Genomic DNA, 16176 nt, shown 5'->3' with positions numbered 1-16176 from the left:
GAAAGACAAAAGGATAGCTATCCAAGATGCTCATCGAACCCCATATAAGATTGATCCAAAAAGAAAATCACTCAGACATATTATCATCAAACTTGCGAAAACCAAAGATAAAGAGAAAATTTTAAAAGCAGCCAGGGATAAAAGAAAGGTCTCCTACAAAGGAGAGTCAATAAGAATAAGTTTAGACTACTCAGCAGAAACCATGCAGTCAAGAAGGCAATGGGATGACATATATAGAGCACTGAAGGAGAAAAGCTGCCAGCCAAGGATCATATATCCAGCAAAACTCTCTCTCAAATATGAAGGTGAAATCAAAACATTAACAGATAAACACAAGCTTAGAGAATTTTCAAAAACCAAACCAAAGCTACAAGAAATAGTAAAGGAAATTGTTTGGTCAGAAAATCAATAACATCAGATAAAAACACAATACAGGGTCACAGAACAGAACATCCTGATATCAACTCAAATAAGGAAATCACAAAAACAAATTAAGATTAATTTTAAAAAGAAAAAAAATGCTCAAAACAGGGAATCATTGAAGTTAATATGTAAAAGATCACAATAATCAAAAAGAGGGACTAAATGCAGGAGGCATAGAACTGCCATATGGAGAGGAAAACAAGTTGATATAGGATGATACAAGTTAGGTTTTTACTTAGAAAAATAGGGGCAAATATTAAGGTAACCACACACACAAAAAAGAGGTCTAACAATTCCATAACAGAAAATAAAAACCAAGAAAAACATAACGACTCAGCAAACATAAATTTGACTACTATGAAAATGAGGAACATACAATTTACAAAGAAAAACAACTCAGCACAAAAAAGTAAGTGGAAAAATGAAATTGTCAAAAACACACACAAAAAGGCATCAAAATGACAGCACTACACACATTCTTATCTATAATTACACTGAATGTAAATGAACTAAATGCACCAATAAAGAGACAGAGAGTCTCAGACTGGATAAAGAAACACGATCTGTCTATATGCTGCCTACAAGAGACACACCTTAGACTCAGAGACACAAACAAACTAAAACTCAAAAGATGGAAAAAAATATATCAAGCAAACAACAATCAAAAAAGAGCAGGAGTAGCAATATTAATTTCTGACAAAATAGACTTCGAAGTTAAATCCACCACAAAGGATAAAGAAGGACACTACATAATGATTAAAGGGACAATAGACCAGGAAGATATAACCATATTAAATATTTATGCACCCAATGACAGGGCTGCAAGACACATAAAACGAACTTTAGGGGAACTGAAAAGTGAGATAGACACCTCCACAATTATAGTAGGAGACTTCAACACACCATTTTGGGAGAAGGACAGGACTTCCAGTAAGAAGCTCAATAGAGACATGGAAGACCTAATTGTTACAATCAACCAACTTGACCTCATAGACCTATACAGAACACTCCAACCAACAGCTGCAAAATATGCTTTTTTTTCTAGTGCACATGGAACATTCTCTAGAATAGATCACATATTAAGTCATAAAACAAACCTTTGCAGAATCCAAAACATCAAAATATTACAAAGCATCTTCTCAGACCACAAGGCAATAAAAGTGGGAATCAATAATAGAAAAATCACGGAAAAGAAATCAAATACTTGGAAACTGAACAATACCCTCCTAAAAAAAGACTGGGTTATAGAAGACATAAAGGAGGGAATAAAGAAATTCATAGAATGCAACAAGAATGAAAACACTTCCTATCAAAACCTCTGGGACACAGCAAAAGCAGTACTCAGAGGTCAATTTATATCGATAAATGCACACATACAAAAAGAAGAAAGAGCCAAAATCAGAGAACTGTCCCTACAACTTCAACAACTAGAAAGAGAGCAACAAAAGAATCCATCAGGCAACAGAAGAAAACAAATAATAAAAGTTAGAGCTGAACTAAATGAAAATAGAGAACAGAAAAACAATTGAAAGAATTAACAAAGTCAAAAGCTGGTTCTTTGAAAAAATTAACAAAATTGATAAACCATTGGCTAGACTGACTAAAGAAATACAAGAAAGGAAACAACCCGAATAAGAGATGATATAGGTGGTATCACAACAGACCCAACTGAAATTAAAAAAATAATATCAGATTATTATGAAAAATTGTACTCTAACAAATTTGCAAACCTAGAAGAAATGGATGAATTCCTGGAAAAACACTACCTACCTAAACTAACACAATCAGAAGTAGAACAATTAAATAGACCCATAACAAAAAAAGAGATTGAAACGGTAATCAAAAAACTCCCAACAAAAAAAAGCCCTGGCCCGGACGGCTTCACTGCAGAGTTCTACCAAACTTTCAGAGAAGAGTTAACACCACTACTACTAAGGGTATTCCAAAGCATAGAAAATGACGGAATACTACCCAGCTCATTCTATGAAGTCACCATCTCCCTGATACCAAAACCAGGTAAAGACATTACAAAAAAAGAAAATTATAGACCTATATCCCTCATGAACATTGATGCAAAAATCCTCAACAAAATTCTAGCCAATAGAATCCAACAACACATCAAAAAAATAATTCACCCTGATCAAGTGGGATTTATACCAGGTATGCAAGGCTGGTTTAATATCAGAAAAACCATTAATGTAATCCATCACATAAATAAAACAAAAGACAAAAACCACATGATCTTACCAATTGATGCAGAAAAGGCATTTGACAAAGTCCAACACCCGTTCATGATAAAAACTCTTACCAAAATAGGAATTGAAGGAAAATTCCTCAACATAATAAAGGGCATCTATGCAAAGCCAACAGCCAATATCACTCTAAATGGAGAGAACCTGAAAGCATTTCCCTTGAGAACGGGAACCAGACAAGGATGCCCTTTATCACCGCTCTTATTCAACATTGTGCTAGAGGTCCTAGCCAGAGCGATTAGGCTAGACAAAGAAATAAAGGGCATCCAGACTGGCAAGGAGGAAGTAAAATTATCTCTACTTGCAGATGACATGATCTTATACACAGAAAACCCTAAGGAATCCTCCAGAAAACTACTGAAACTAATAGAAGAGTTTGGCAGAGTTTCAGGTTACAAGATAAACATACAAAAATCACCAGGATTCCTCTACATCAACAAAAAGAACATCGAAAAGGAAATCACCAAATCAAAACAATTCACAGTAGCCCCCAAGAAGATAAAATACTTAGTAATAAATCTTACCAAAGATGTAAAAGACCTATACAAAGAAAACTACAAAGTACTAGTGCAAGAAACTAAAAAGGACCTACATAAGTGGAAAGACATACCTTGTTCATGGATAGGAAGACTTAACATAGTAAAAATGTCTACTCTACCAAAAGCCATATATACATACAATGCACTTCCGATCCAAATTCCAATGACATTTTTTAAAGTGATGGAGAAACAAATCACCAACTTCATATGGAAGGGAAAGAAGCCCCAGATAAGTAAAGCATTACTGAAAAAGAAGAAGAAAGTGGGCGGTCTCACTCTACCTGATTTTAGAACATATTATACAGCCACAGTAGTCAAAACAGCCTGGTACTGGTACAACAACAGGCACATAGACCAATTGAACAGAATTGAGAATCCAGATATAAATCCATCCACATATGAGCAGCTGATATTTGACAAAGTCCCAGTGTCAGTTAATTGGGGAGAAGATAGTCTTTTTAACAAATGGTGCTGGCATAACTGGATATCCATTTGCAAAAAAATGAAACAGAACCCATACCTTACACCATGCACAAAAACTAACTCCAAGTGGATCAAAGACCTAAACATAAAGACTGAAATGATAAAGATCATTGAAGAAAAAATAGGGACAAGATTAGGAGCCCTAATACAAGGCATAAACAGAATACAAAACATTACCAAAAATGACGGAGAGAAACCAGATAACTGGGAGCTCCTAAAAATCAAACACCTATGCTCATCTAAAGACTTCACCAAAAGAGTAAAAAGACCACCTACAGACTGGGAAAAAATTTTCAGCTATGACATCTCTGACCAGCGCCTGATCTCTAAAATCTATATGATTCTGTTAAAACTCAACCACAAAAAGGCAAACAACCCAATCAAAAAGTGGGCAAAGGATATGAACACGCACTTCACTAAAGAAGAAGCTAACAGACACATGAGAAAATGCTCTTGATCATTAGCCATTAGAGAAATGCAAATTAAAACTGCAATGAGATTCCATCTCACCACAACAAGGCTGGCATTAATCCAAAAAACACAAAATAATAAACGTTGGAGGGGCTGCCCAGAGATTGGAACTCTTATACACTGCTGGTGGGAATGTAAAATGGTACAACCGCTTTGGAAATCTATCTGGCGTTTTCTTAAAAAGTTAGAAATAGAACTACCATACAACCCAGAAATCCCACTCCTCGGAATATACCCTAGAGAAATAAGAGCCTTTACACAAACAGATATATGCACTCCCATGTTTATTGGAGCCCTGTTTACAATAGCAAAAAGCTGGAAGCAACCATGGTGTCCATCAATAGATGAATGGTTAAATAAATTATGGTACATTCACACAATGGAATACTACGCATCGATAAAGAACAGTGATGAATCTGTGAAACATTTCATAACATGGAGGAACCTAGAAGGCATTATGCTGAGTGAAATTAGTCAGATGCAAAAGGACAAATACTGTATAAGACCACTATTATAAGTTCTTGAGAAATAGTATAAACTGAGAAGAACACATTCTTTTGTGTTTAGTAGAGGGGGGAGGGAGGGATGGTGGGAGAGGGTTATTTACTGATTAGTTAGTAGATAAGAACTACTTTAGGTGAAGGAAAGGACAATACTCAATACAGGGAAGGTCAGCTCAGCTGGACTGGACTAAAAGCAAAGAAGTTTCCGGGATAAACTGAATGCTTCGAAGGTCAGCAGAGCAAGGGCGGGGGTTTGGGGACTATGGCTTAAGGGGACTTCTAAGTCAATTGGCATAATAAACTCTATTATGATAACATTCTGCATCCCACTTAGAAGTGTGGCTTCTGGGATCTTAAATGCTAAGAACGGCCATCTAAGATGCATCAATTGGTCTCAACCCATCTGGATGAAAGGAGAATGAAAAACACCAAGGTCATACGATAACTACGAGCCCAAGAGACAGAAAGGGCCACGTGAACTAGAGACTTACGTCATCCTGAGACCAGAAGAATTAGATGGCGCCTGGCCACAACTGATGACTGCCCTGACAGGGAACACAACAGAGAACCCCTGAGGGAGCAGGAGAATAGTGGGATGCAAACCCCAAATTCTCATCAAAAGACCAGACTTAATGGTCTGACTGAGACTAGAAGAATCCCAGCGGTCATGGTCCCCAAACCTTCTGTTGGCCCAGGACTGGAACCATTCCCGAAGACTACTCATCAGACATGGAAGGGACTGGACAATGGGCTGGAGAGAGATGATGATGAGGAGTGAGCTACTTGTATCAGATGGACACTTGAGACTGTATTGGCATCTCCTGTGTGGAGGGGAGATGGGAGGGTAGAGGGGGTTAGAAACTGGCAAAAGGGTCAAGAAAGGAGAGACTGGAAGAAGGGAGCAGGCTGACTCATCAGGGGGAGAGTAAATGGGAGTATGTAGTAAGGTGTATATAAGCTTACATGTGACAGGCTGACTTGATTTGTAAACTTTCACTTAAAGCACAATAAAAATGATTAAAAAAAATTTATTTTCCCTGAAGTAACAATATTTCATGAGCAAAAGAACAGATAAAGCAGGCATGACTAAAGATAGTCTTCTCAATTTCAATTTCACTAGGGTGCTGTTATGGATTGAGTTGTGTCCCTGCACCTCCCCCAAATATATGTCGTAAATGCTAACTCCTATAGTGGTTATGAAAACACTGGTGGTGTAGTGGTTGAGAGCTAGGGCTGCTAACCAAAAGGTAGACAGTTCTAATCTACTAGCTGCTCCTTGGAAACTCTATGAGGTAGTTCTGCTCTGTCCTATAGTATCGCTATGATTCAGAATTGACTCAATGGCAGGGAGTTAATGGGTTATACTGGTTATAATCCTATTTGAGTGTGTGTTTTCTTTGTCATGTTGATGAGGAAGTATTAATGTAGGATGTGTCTTAAGTCAATCTCTTTTGAGATATAAAATAATAGATAAAGCAAAAGAGCACAGTTGGGGGAAGAAGGATGTCATGCCATGTGAAATCTCCAAGGAACCAAGGAACAGAAACTGCAAAGAGACAAGGCCCTTCCCCAGAGTCAACAGAGAGAGAAATCCTTCCCCTAAAGTCGACACCCTGAATTCAGACTTTTAGCCTCCTAAACAGTGAGAAAATAAATTTCTGTTTGTTAAAGCCAACCACCTGTGGTATTTCTGTTATAGCAGCACTAGATAACTAGCTGCCAATTGTTCAAAGTTCATAAACTTTGAGTTTAAACTCATTTAGAGGAAACCTCTGATGGAGAGATTAATTTTTGCTTTTACCAAATCCGGCCAAACTTTTTTGCCAAGCCCAAGCCTGTTTACCCCACATGCTTCTTTTTGCATTTCCTGAGCATGTAATTTTGGTGGCCTAGTGAAAAACAGAGAAAGCTGTGCCTTTTTGTCTTTGCTCTGCTCCTCGATTTCCCAGGCTTTGGCTACTCTTCATTACTCAAAGGGGGCAAAATATCTCCCTTTCACCATTTTTTTTAAATGCAGTAGAAACTAACTTACATTGGAAAAACAAACCATTTATCAGCCCTGGATGAGAAAAAGACTAAACGGGGGGGAGGGGAGAGAAATGTTTCAAACTAAAAGTAAAAAGGAAGAGAAGGCCAGGGTGACCCATCTAACAAAATCCTATTCACCTACTAGGACCTAAAACATCATAAGTCAAAGATCTGTGTTTTTTTAGATGAGTCTTCCCTCTTTTCTGTGCATCTAATATCATTTGGGAAACCCTGGTGGCGTAGTGGTTAAGTGCTATGGCTGCTAACCAAAGGGTTGGCAGTTCAAATCCACCAGGCTCTCCTTGGAAACTCTATGGGGCAGTTCTGCTCTGTCCTATAGTGTTGCTATGAATCAGAATTGACTCAACGGCACTGGGTTTGGTTTTGGTTTGGTTAATATCATTTGGGTTGCTTAACTTAGATCCTGGTTATCTCAATGAGGTACTTTCCTCTCAAAATGCTAGTTCACTAACTAAACCTGCCAAAACTGTTGCTTTATGTTATTTTTTTAAATTATATTTAATGTTATCATAGCCAGTTATCTTTGAGATTTCTAAATTTCATCTCTAAATTAACTTTTCTTTGTGTGGAATTCCAAGTTGCCAATCAAAATAAAAATATTACTTTTGAAATACCTACACTAATGTTTGATACCTTAATGTAGGATTCTTTGGTAAAGCTGATATAGAGCATATGGTTCACATTGGAGATCTATGTGCATCTCCACCTCCAAGTAAAGCCTAAATCTAAATCTTGGAGTCTGTCATGGATTGAATTGTGTCCCCCCAAAATATGTCAACTTGGCTATTGTATGATTGTCTACCATTTTATCTTCTGATGCAATTTCCCTATGTGTTGTAAATCCTATCAGTATGATGTAATAAGCAGAAATTGTATTGATGAGGTTTATGAGATTACGTTAGTGCCTTGAGCCAATCTCTTTTGAGATATAAAAGAGAGAAGTGAGCAGAGAGACATGGGGAGCTCATACCACCAAGAAAGCAGTGCTGGGAGCAAAGTGTGTCATTTGGTTCCTGTGCTAAGATGCTCCCAGACTAATGGAAGGCTGATGCATGACAAGGACCTTCCTCCAGAGCCAACAAAGAGAGAAAGCCTTCGCCTGGAGCCAGTGCCCTGAATTTGGACTTGTAGCCTGCTAGGCTATGAGAGAATAAACTTCTCTTTGTTAAAGCTATCCATTTGTAGTGTCTGTTATAGCAGCACTAGTTGACTGAGACAGAGTCATACCATTATTTGATTGGCTTCAATGGACAGTCAACTTAGACATTCAAGTGAGGAAGAGGTGATAGTGTGTGCAGGGTAGTCCCCCAACCCACCAACCTACATGAATAAGTTGAGGAGAGAGTGGAGAGGAGAGGGAGAAGCGGAGGGATGATAAAACCATTACACGAATCTTTATCTACTACACTGCAGCCATAATTTTTAATGCAAAACAATCCTCTTGTTTTCTTTGTGTGTTGTTAAGTTGATTCTGACTCATGGCTACCCTGTATATGATAAAACGGAACTGCCCCATAGCATTTTCTAGGCTTTAATCTTTAAGGGAGAAGATCACCAGGTATTATCTTCTGCAGAGCTGCTGGATGGATTTCAACTGTTGATCTTTTGGTTAGCAGTCAAGCGTTTAACCACTGCACCACCAGGGCTCCTTATCCTAAAAAACCTTACCCTAGTCTCCTATAAATATAAAAAACCAAAAAATCAAACCCACTGCTATCTAGTCAATTCCTACTTATAGTCACCCTATAGGACAGAGTAGAACTGCCTCATAAGGTTTCCAAGTAGTGGCTGGTGAATTCAAACTACCGATCTTTTGGTTAGCAGCTGAGCTCTTAAACAATATGCCACAGGCCTCCTCTGTAAATATAGCTGGACTAATATCTTGAGCTTCACCAATTAGATGTGCAAAGACCATGGAGTTAGGAAACCAAAAGGGAAAAACACACTCAGCATTTCTCAAGCTAAAAGAACTGAAGAAAAAATTCAAGCCTCAAGATGCAATATTGAAGGATTCTACCAGGAAAATATTGAACAACACAGGAAGCATCAAAAGAAGATGGAAAGAACACACAGAGTCACTGTACCAAAAAAAAAAAATAGATTGACATGCAGCCATTTCAGGAGGTAGCAGATGATCAAGAACTGATGGTATTGAAGGAAGAGGTCCAAGCTGCGCTGAAGAGAATGGCAAAAAACAAGGCTCCAGGAATTGATGGAATACCAATTGAGATGTTTCAACAAATGGATGCAGCGCTGGAGGTACTCACTCATCTATGTCAAGAAATCTGGAAGACAGCTTCCTGGGCAGCAGACTGGAAGAGATCTATATTTATGCATATTCTGAAGAGAGGTGATCCAACAGAATGTGGAAATTGTAGAATAATATCATTAATATTGCACACAAGTAAAATTTTGCTAAAGATAATTCAAAAGTGGTTGTAGCAGTACGTAGGCAGGGAACAGCCAGAAGTTCCAGGCTGATTCAGAAGACAATGTGGAACAAGGGATATCGTTGCAGATGTCAGATGAATCTCAGCTGAAAGCAGAGAATACCAGAAAGATGTTTGTGTTTTTATTGACTACGCAAAGGCATTCAACTGTGTGGTTCATGACAAATTATGGATAACATTGTGAAGAATGGGAATTCCAGAACACTTAATTGTGCTCACGAGGACCAAGAGGCAATCATTCAAATACAAGGGGATACTGAGTGCTTTAAAGTTAGGAAAGGTGTGCGTTAGGTTTGTATCCTTTCACTTTACTTATTCAGCTTGTATGCTGAGCAAATAATTCAAGAAACTGAACTATATGAAGAAGAATGCAGCATCAAGTTTGGAGGAAGACATATTAACAATCTACAATATGCAGATGATACAACCTTGCCTGCTGAAAGTAAAGAGGGCTTGAAGCACTTACTGATGGAGATCAAAGACTACTGCCTTCAGTATGGATTACCCCTCAGCATAATAATAATAAAAAAAATTCTTACAACTGAACTAATAAGTAACGTCATGATAAATGGAGAAAAGTTCGAAGTTGTCAAAAAAAAAAAATACTGCATTAGAGTTGACTCCAACTTGTAGTGACCCTATAGGACCAAGTAGAACTGCCCCATAGGGTTTCCAAGGAGTGGCTGGTGGATTTGAACTTCCGACCTTTTGGTTAGCAGCCTGGCTCACTGTATCTCTTAATCAACGTGCCAGCAGGGTTCCTTTGAAGTTGTTGAGGATTTTCTTTTACTTGGATCCATAATTAATGCCCATGGAAGCAGCAGTCAAGAAATCAAATGACATATTTCATTGCGCAAATCTGCTGCATAAGACCTCTTTAAAGTGTTGAAGAGCAAAGATGTCACTTTGAGGACTATGGTGAGCCTGACTCAAGCCGTGGTATTTCCAATCACCTTCTATGCATGCAAAAGCTGGACAATAAATACGGAAGACAGAGGAAGAATTAATGCCTTTGAATTATTGTGTTGATTAAGTATATTGAATGTATCATGGACTGCCAGAAGAACAAACAAATTTGTCTTGGAAGAAGTATGGCCAGAATGCTCCTTAGAAGTGTGGATGGCTAGACTTCATCTTTAGACATGTTACTTTGGAGATGTTATCAGAGGGGACCAGTCCCTGGAGAAGGACATCATGCTTGGTAAAGTAGAAGGTCATCAAAAAAGAGGAAGATCCTCAACAAGATGGGTTGACACAATGGCTACAACAATGGGCTCAAACATAGCAATGACTGTGCGGATGGTGCAGGACCTGGCAGTGTTTCGTTCTGTCGTACATAGGGTCACTGTAAGTTGGAACCAACTCAACGGCACCTGACAACAACAAAAATATCTTTAGCTTCATCAATTAGATTAGGATTCTCTCCCTTTGTGAAGAAATCAGAATGGAATGGAGCACAGAGCGGGCCAGGGAAAAAGAGACATTTTGTCCTCAAAATCCATGTGGTGGTAAAAGAACTCTTACTGGTCCACAAGCAAAGACACAGAAGCTTAGAGTAAGAGTTCATAAAAATTTTATAGCAATTTAACATCGTCCCACCATTCCCACCTGTGATCCATGGGCTCATATGAATGAACAGGTATGGATCAGTTCAGATGTTGTATAACTGACATGGTGAAGTTCAGGGGGTGTATGCTGCATACCTGTTATCAGCAGTAAGACTACATACTGGTCTACCGTGCATAGGAAATTAAAAAAAAAAATTCTCACCATTCATTACAGTTTAAGAAATACCACTATAGAATACATCTTTTACTGCCTAAAATAATGTGTTTCTGCCATACATAGGATCTTTCTTCCCGACCACTCAGATGAAGTTTCTGCTTTTTAGACTCGTTGCCAATCTCTACCCTTTTATACTATCCTTCTTCATTTCAACCTCGTGGAATCATAGAATGAAATATCCTAGAAAAGAATTTGAAGATAGTACAATAGTCTCTTTAGCTGTCATCTTCAAGGTTATAGATTCTTTTTCTCTATTAAATTTCATGATGGCTGTTTCGTGATGACTTCTGGAAAATAAGAGTGAATCCCAGTGAATGTACTAGGATTGTCATCTTCCATCAAAGACACTATATGCCTCTCAGCTTGAGTTGTCTGTGCTGGCCGTCTGTCTCAATCCTTTTGAGTTTTGGGATCCACCTTACCTTGGCTCTCTAGTATAGTCACCTTTTATAGTATCTCCCATAACTCTGTTAACCTCTTTTAATAATGTTTCTGCAAATACTACATGTCAAAAAATGAGGTTGCAACAGTGTTTGAAAGTCTTAAGCTCTTTATCAAAAAGTTCTTAAGGAGAAAATTATAATTCTAATAATTCATATCTCCAGTAAGACCAGAGAGAATTAAAACATCTATATTTGAGCCTATAAACCTATCTTTCATGAAAACCTGACATTGATGAATAAATTTAATATTAGCAAATATTACCTTAAAAGTATAAATGTGGTATGGGTTTAATATTTGAGGACTGAGATATTAGATCTAAAATTAATTTTTGCTTCATCATGCAGTCATGATTTCTACCTTGTTCTGTGGAGCAAAAATATGAATAGTTTATAGGGGACATCTTATAATACTATAAAAATGTATAAATGCTAGCAGAATAATGACGTTAGAGTTTAATATTTTTTCTCAAATGGACACTAGTAGCATTGAGATTGATATCACTAAATTATCTTTAAACTGGGAGACTGAATATGTGATAGCATTGCCTATATCTAACCTCTTAAATGAATACTTCTTTCTGGTTTTAACCTAGAAATCTGACAACTTGAAAGTATTCTGAAGAATGGTCTTAAAAAGCGCCTGTGTCTAATAACACAGGTACTTATATTTTAGGATCACCCCATGCACATGTGTAAGGGGGAATGCAGTCAAAGAGAAATAATCCTATACAATTCTGTAAAATGCTACCACTGCTAGCTCCACCACCAGTAATAATTTTTTTTTTTTTACTAGCTCCACCACCAATAATAATAAAAATGATGGCGATAGTAATAGTTATCAGAGATACTGTATGTGTAGTTGGAGATAATGAGTACATTGACTCATTGGATTCTCCCCTTAGTAATACTTAAAAAGGTTTTTTCGCAACTCAGGATTTTATAAGCACAAAAACAATATATGAGCTGAGGCAGCATCCCCATGCCCTGGGAAAGGACTACTGTATTCTTATGCATAAAATACAGTACATGCCACTTGCTATATTAATACAAATATATATGCAATAAAAACCCCTTTGCTGTCGAGCTGATTCCAACCTATAGCAACCATATAGGCAAAAGTAGAACTGCCCCATGGAGTTTCCAAAGAGCACCTGATGGGTTCGAACTGCTGACCTTTTGGTTAGCAGCCTTAACACTTAACCACTATACTGCCAGGGCTTCCAAATATGCAATAGTCAAACAAAATACACATATAACTACATTGTAACTCTTGTATGAGTCTTCTGTCTCTCTTAACTAAGAGGTTAAGGGGAGGCCATCATCAGCTAAGTCAGAGAAAAAGCAGAAGGAAAAATGAGAAACTCATTTGGCCACTTTTGCTCTAATGTATTTTTTTTTATACTGTATTTCTATGCAAGTAACACATTCTTTCTGTGTTTCTTTACCCTTACAAGTGCTGCTATGCCAATTTTCTTGCACATGTTAGAAGCATAGTGTACTTATGAAAATAGTTTGCAGGAGAAGGGCACAGCCAGCAAACAGATGCAGAAAGCATGCATTATTTGTGTAAAAGAAGGGTACTGTTTTCTGTGGGCCTGTTTCCTCATAAAGGAGCTTGAACTTTTTAATTTAAGCATCAGATATAAACTCAGACACAGTGGTGTCACTAGGGAGGTGCGGGGGGTGTCGACCGTACCAGGTGACACTGCCAGAGATAACACTATAAAATTTTTTGTAGTATTTCAGCAGAAATTTACCATTTTTAATAAAAATATCCCTGTAGTTACTTATAACAACAAAATTTTTCTTAAGCCCAGCTTATATGTATCAATACACCTACAAGGCTAAAACTCTATGCTAATTTACTTTTTAACCTTCTAATGCACTCAGGTCAGAGCTGTCATTATTACCCAATTACAATGATGCTTTGAATCACGTGGTTTCGTCGCACATACCACAAGCACATGCTGTTGTTTTTGTTTTTCTACTCTCTGATTTTGTCAAATTTTCTGCAGTTCTAGCTATAATATTGTGGTGATTACTGTGATAGTGTGACACCATGAGTTACCACACTGGGTAACACCAACCCTAGTGACGCCACTGTTCAAACGTGATGAATGGTTAATTAAAATTGAAAAGTGTGCCCACCCCTAGAATACCCTGAAGTTACTGAGTATTTTATTGGTCATAAATAGTGGGTAGAGTTCACTTCAAGAGTCTTATACCTCTGTGTCTTATGCTCCTTGATATCATGGAGGTGGCAACAACAGAAGCTTCTCCTTTAAAAAAAAAATTTAGGAAGCTCTAAAGATCATTCTCATATCTCACGAGACTCTGAAGGTGCAAGCGCGGTCTTCCTTTAAAAACACTGCCTCTTCTTCTTGCAAAGTTCGCACATGCAGAAGCATTGTTTTGTCTTATGAGGGTAAGGTAGGAGTCGGGGAAAAGCTTCACCGTTGGTTGGTTGTAATAGATAATTCTATCATAACCCTGTATGTATAAATTCATATACATTTTAGCCATATTAAGCCTATAGGAATTAATCTAAATAGAAAATGCCAGTATTATCTAATGTTCATGTATACTGGCTAGCTATATATGAGTTTTTCCCCCACTTCATAGTTTTAATATTTGGAATAAATTCATTTGTTAAACTTGTTCGTTATGGAGTTGATTGTATGACATAAAGGTTATGAAAAAAAATGTGTAACAGTATTTTTTAAAATTTAGAAAAAATCTAATAGGAAGTTTAATTACTATGCATCCATCCTCTTCCTGAGTTAGGAAGATATAACAGCTGTTTTATTTCATTCCCAAGAAAATGATCTTCATTATAACAGATAAAATTCTGTTCCCTTCGTTGTATGTGGGTAGTATTAGTAAACATTTTTTCTCTTCCTCTTTTTTGTCATTTCCTTTAATAGTTAGTGGCATGTAATCCTACAGGAATTCATTACTCTAAATTTTATTACCTATGCAGGTTCTCTTTTTGCTTAAAATATAAGTATACCCTTCCTTCCTCCTTCTTACCCTTTAACTTCCATCAGGATATTTTTCTTTTAAGCAGAAAAATTACAACCTGTTTTCAGATATGGTAAACCTAGTGTTTCTTCATCAGGCATGGTTTTTAAGCTAAAAAATCATTTATTCAATAACTTATTGGCCATTGGGACAAATTGAAATTAAATATTAACATAAACAAAATTAATACATATGAATTATTGGTTTCCTATTTACTATAGCAATACAAAGTTTCTTCTATAAATAAGTGTATTTAAACTTAAAAGTAAGTTGATTTAAAGAAAAACTTAAATAAAAAAGATACTGATTGTACATAGATAAAAGAAATTTGGAAAACACTATTAAACAGTATTATACGGGGTGGATTCACTTCATGAATTTAGGCAAACTGTCGAACAATAAAAGCAAGTAAAATTTTTCTGAAGATCATTCAAAAGTGGCTGCAGCAGTCTATCAACAGGGAACTGCTAGAAATTCAGGATGGATTCAGAAGAGGATGTGGAACCAGGGATGTCATTGCTGATATCAGATGGATCCTGGCTGAAAGCAGAGACTACCAGAAGGATGTCTAAAAAAAAAAAAGAAGGATGTCTACCTGTGCTTTATTGACTACGCAAAGACATTCGACTATGTGGATCATAACAAATTATGGATAATATTGCAGAGAATGGGAATTTCAGAACACTTAATTGTGCTCATGAGGAATCTGTACATGGATCAAGAGGCAGTCGTTTGAACAGAACAAGGGGGATTCTCCATGGTTTAAAGTCAGGAAAGGTGTGCATCAGGTTGTATCCTTTCACCATACCTATTCAATCTGTATTTTGAGCAAATAATCTGACAAATTGGACTATATGAAGAAGGACGGGGCATCAAGATTGGAGGAAGACTCTTAACAGCCTACGACGTTATACAGATGACACAGCCTTGCTTGTCCTCTTCTACAGGTTGCTTTTAAAAAAATCAGCATAGTGTGCTTATAGAAATATCCACGGGTTGGGGGGAGGAAGGGTGTGGTTGGCAAACAAATGCAGAAGGTGTGTTATTTGCGTTAAAACATGGTAATATTTTCAACACCATAGTCTCTGCAATGCAGACTGTGCATTTCCTTCACACAAAGTTTTATGTCTAATTTAATTTGTTTTTTAGTCTTGTCTTATTTCTGAAGTAACAGAAGTTAATAAGACATTTAATAAGAAAGAAGGTCAAGGTGTTTTCCTATGTTGAATTTCCCAGTGTTTCTCTATTTGATTCATTATCTGTTTGCTCTATAGTTTAAATTTCTTTCCCTGAAAGTAGATGGAGAAAGTAAAATAAATTCTGGTATATACTTGATGCTTGAAAAGTTGATTCCAGTCAAGAATAACTGCAGAATTTACATTCATCAATCAAGTAGAGTAAAACTAAAATATTTTCTCCTTAATTATACAACATATTTCAAGATTCTAAAAACAAACTTGTCTCTTAAACATTTTTCAAGGCAGATAATCTATATTATGATTTTTTATAACTGAGAACAAATCCACCCCCACAGTGCAAAGATATTAATCAATACCATCTCCATATAAGAACACCTGAATACCTTTGGGCTCTTGGAGAAAATCTCAGTTATGGAGTTGAGAAATAAGACCGTGCCTTTGGCTTCTACATTACTTAATGCACATTGCCCTTAACCACCAAATTATAATGTTCTACAATTAATGTTTTCTCTTTCCACGAGATGATGAGGCTTACCAGGACCCAGACTGTGTTTTTAC

General features: G+C 37.0%; 1 protein-coding gene across 2 annotated transcripts in view; it reads left to right on the top strand.

The window, feature by feature from the left end:
• Positions 1-16176, top strand: part of UNC13C (unc-13 homolog C) — a 633353-nt gene that overhangs the window by 159400 nt on the left and 457777 nt on the right. For both annotated transcript variants that reach the window (XM_064267528.1, XM_064267529.1), the window contains exon 4: positions 13073-13081. In XM_064267528.1, coding sequence (XP_064123598.1) covers positions 13073-13081 — 9 coding nt within the window. The remainder of the gene's footprint in view (positions 1-13072; positions 13082-16176) is intronic.

This window comes from Loxodonta africana, chromosome 13 (assembly GCF_030014295.1).
Source record: "Loxodonta africana isolate mLoxAfr1 chromosome 13, mLoxAfr1.hap2, whole genome shotgun sequence".
NCBI classification, from domain to species: Eukaryota; Metazoa; Chordata; class Mammalia; order Proboscidea; family Elephantidae; genus Loxodonta; species Loxodonta africana.
Note: the sequence above shows the minus strand (reverse complement) of the source record. Positions and strands in the feature narration are given on the sequence as shown.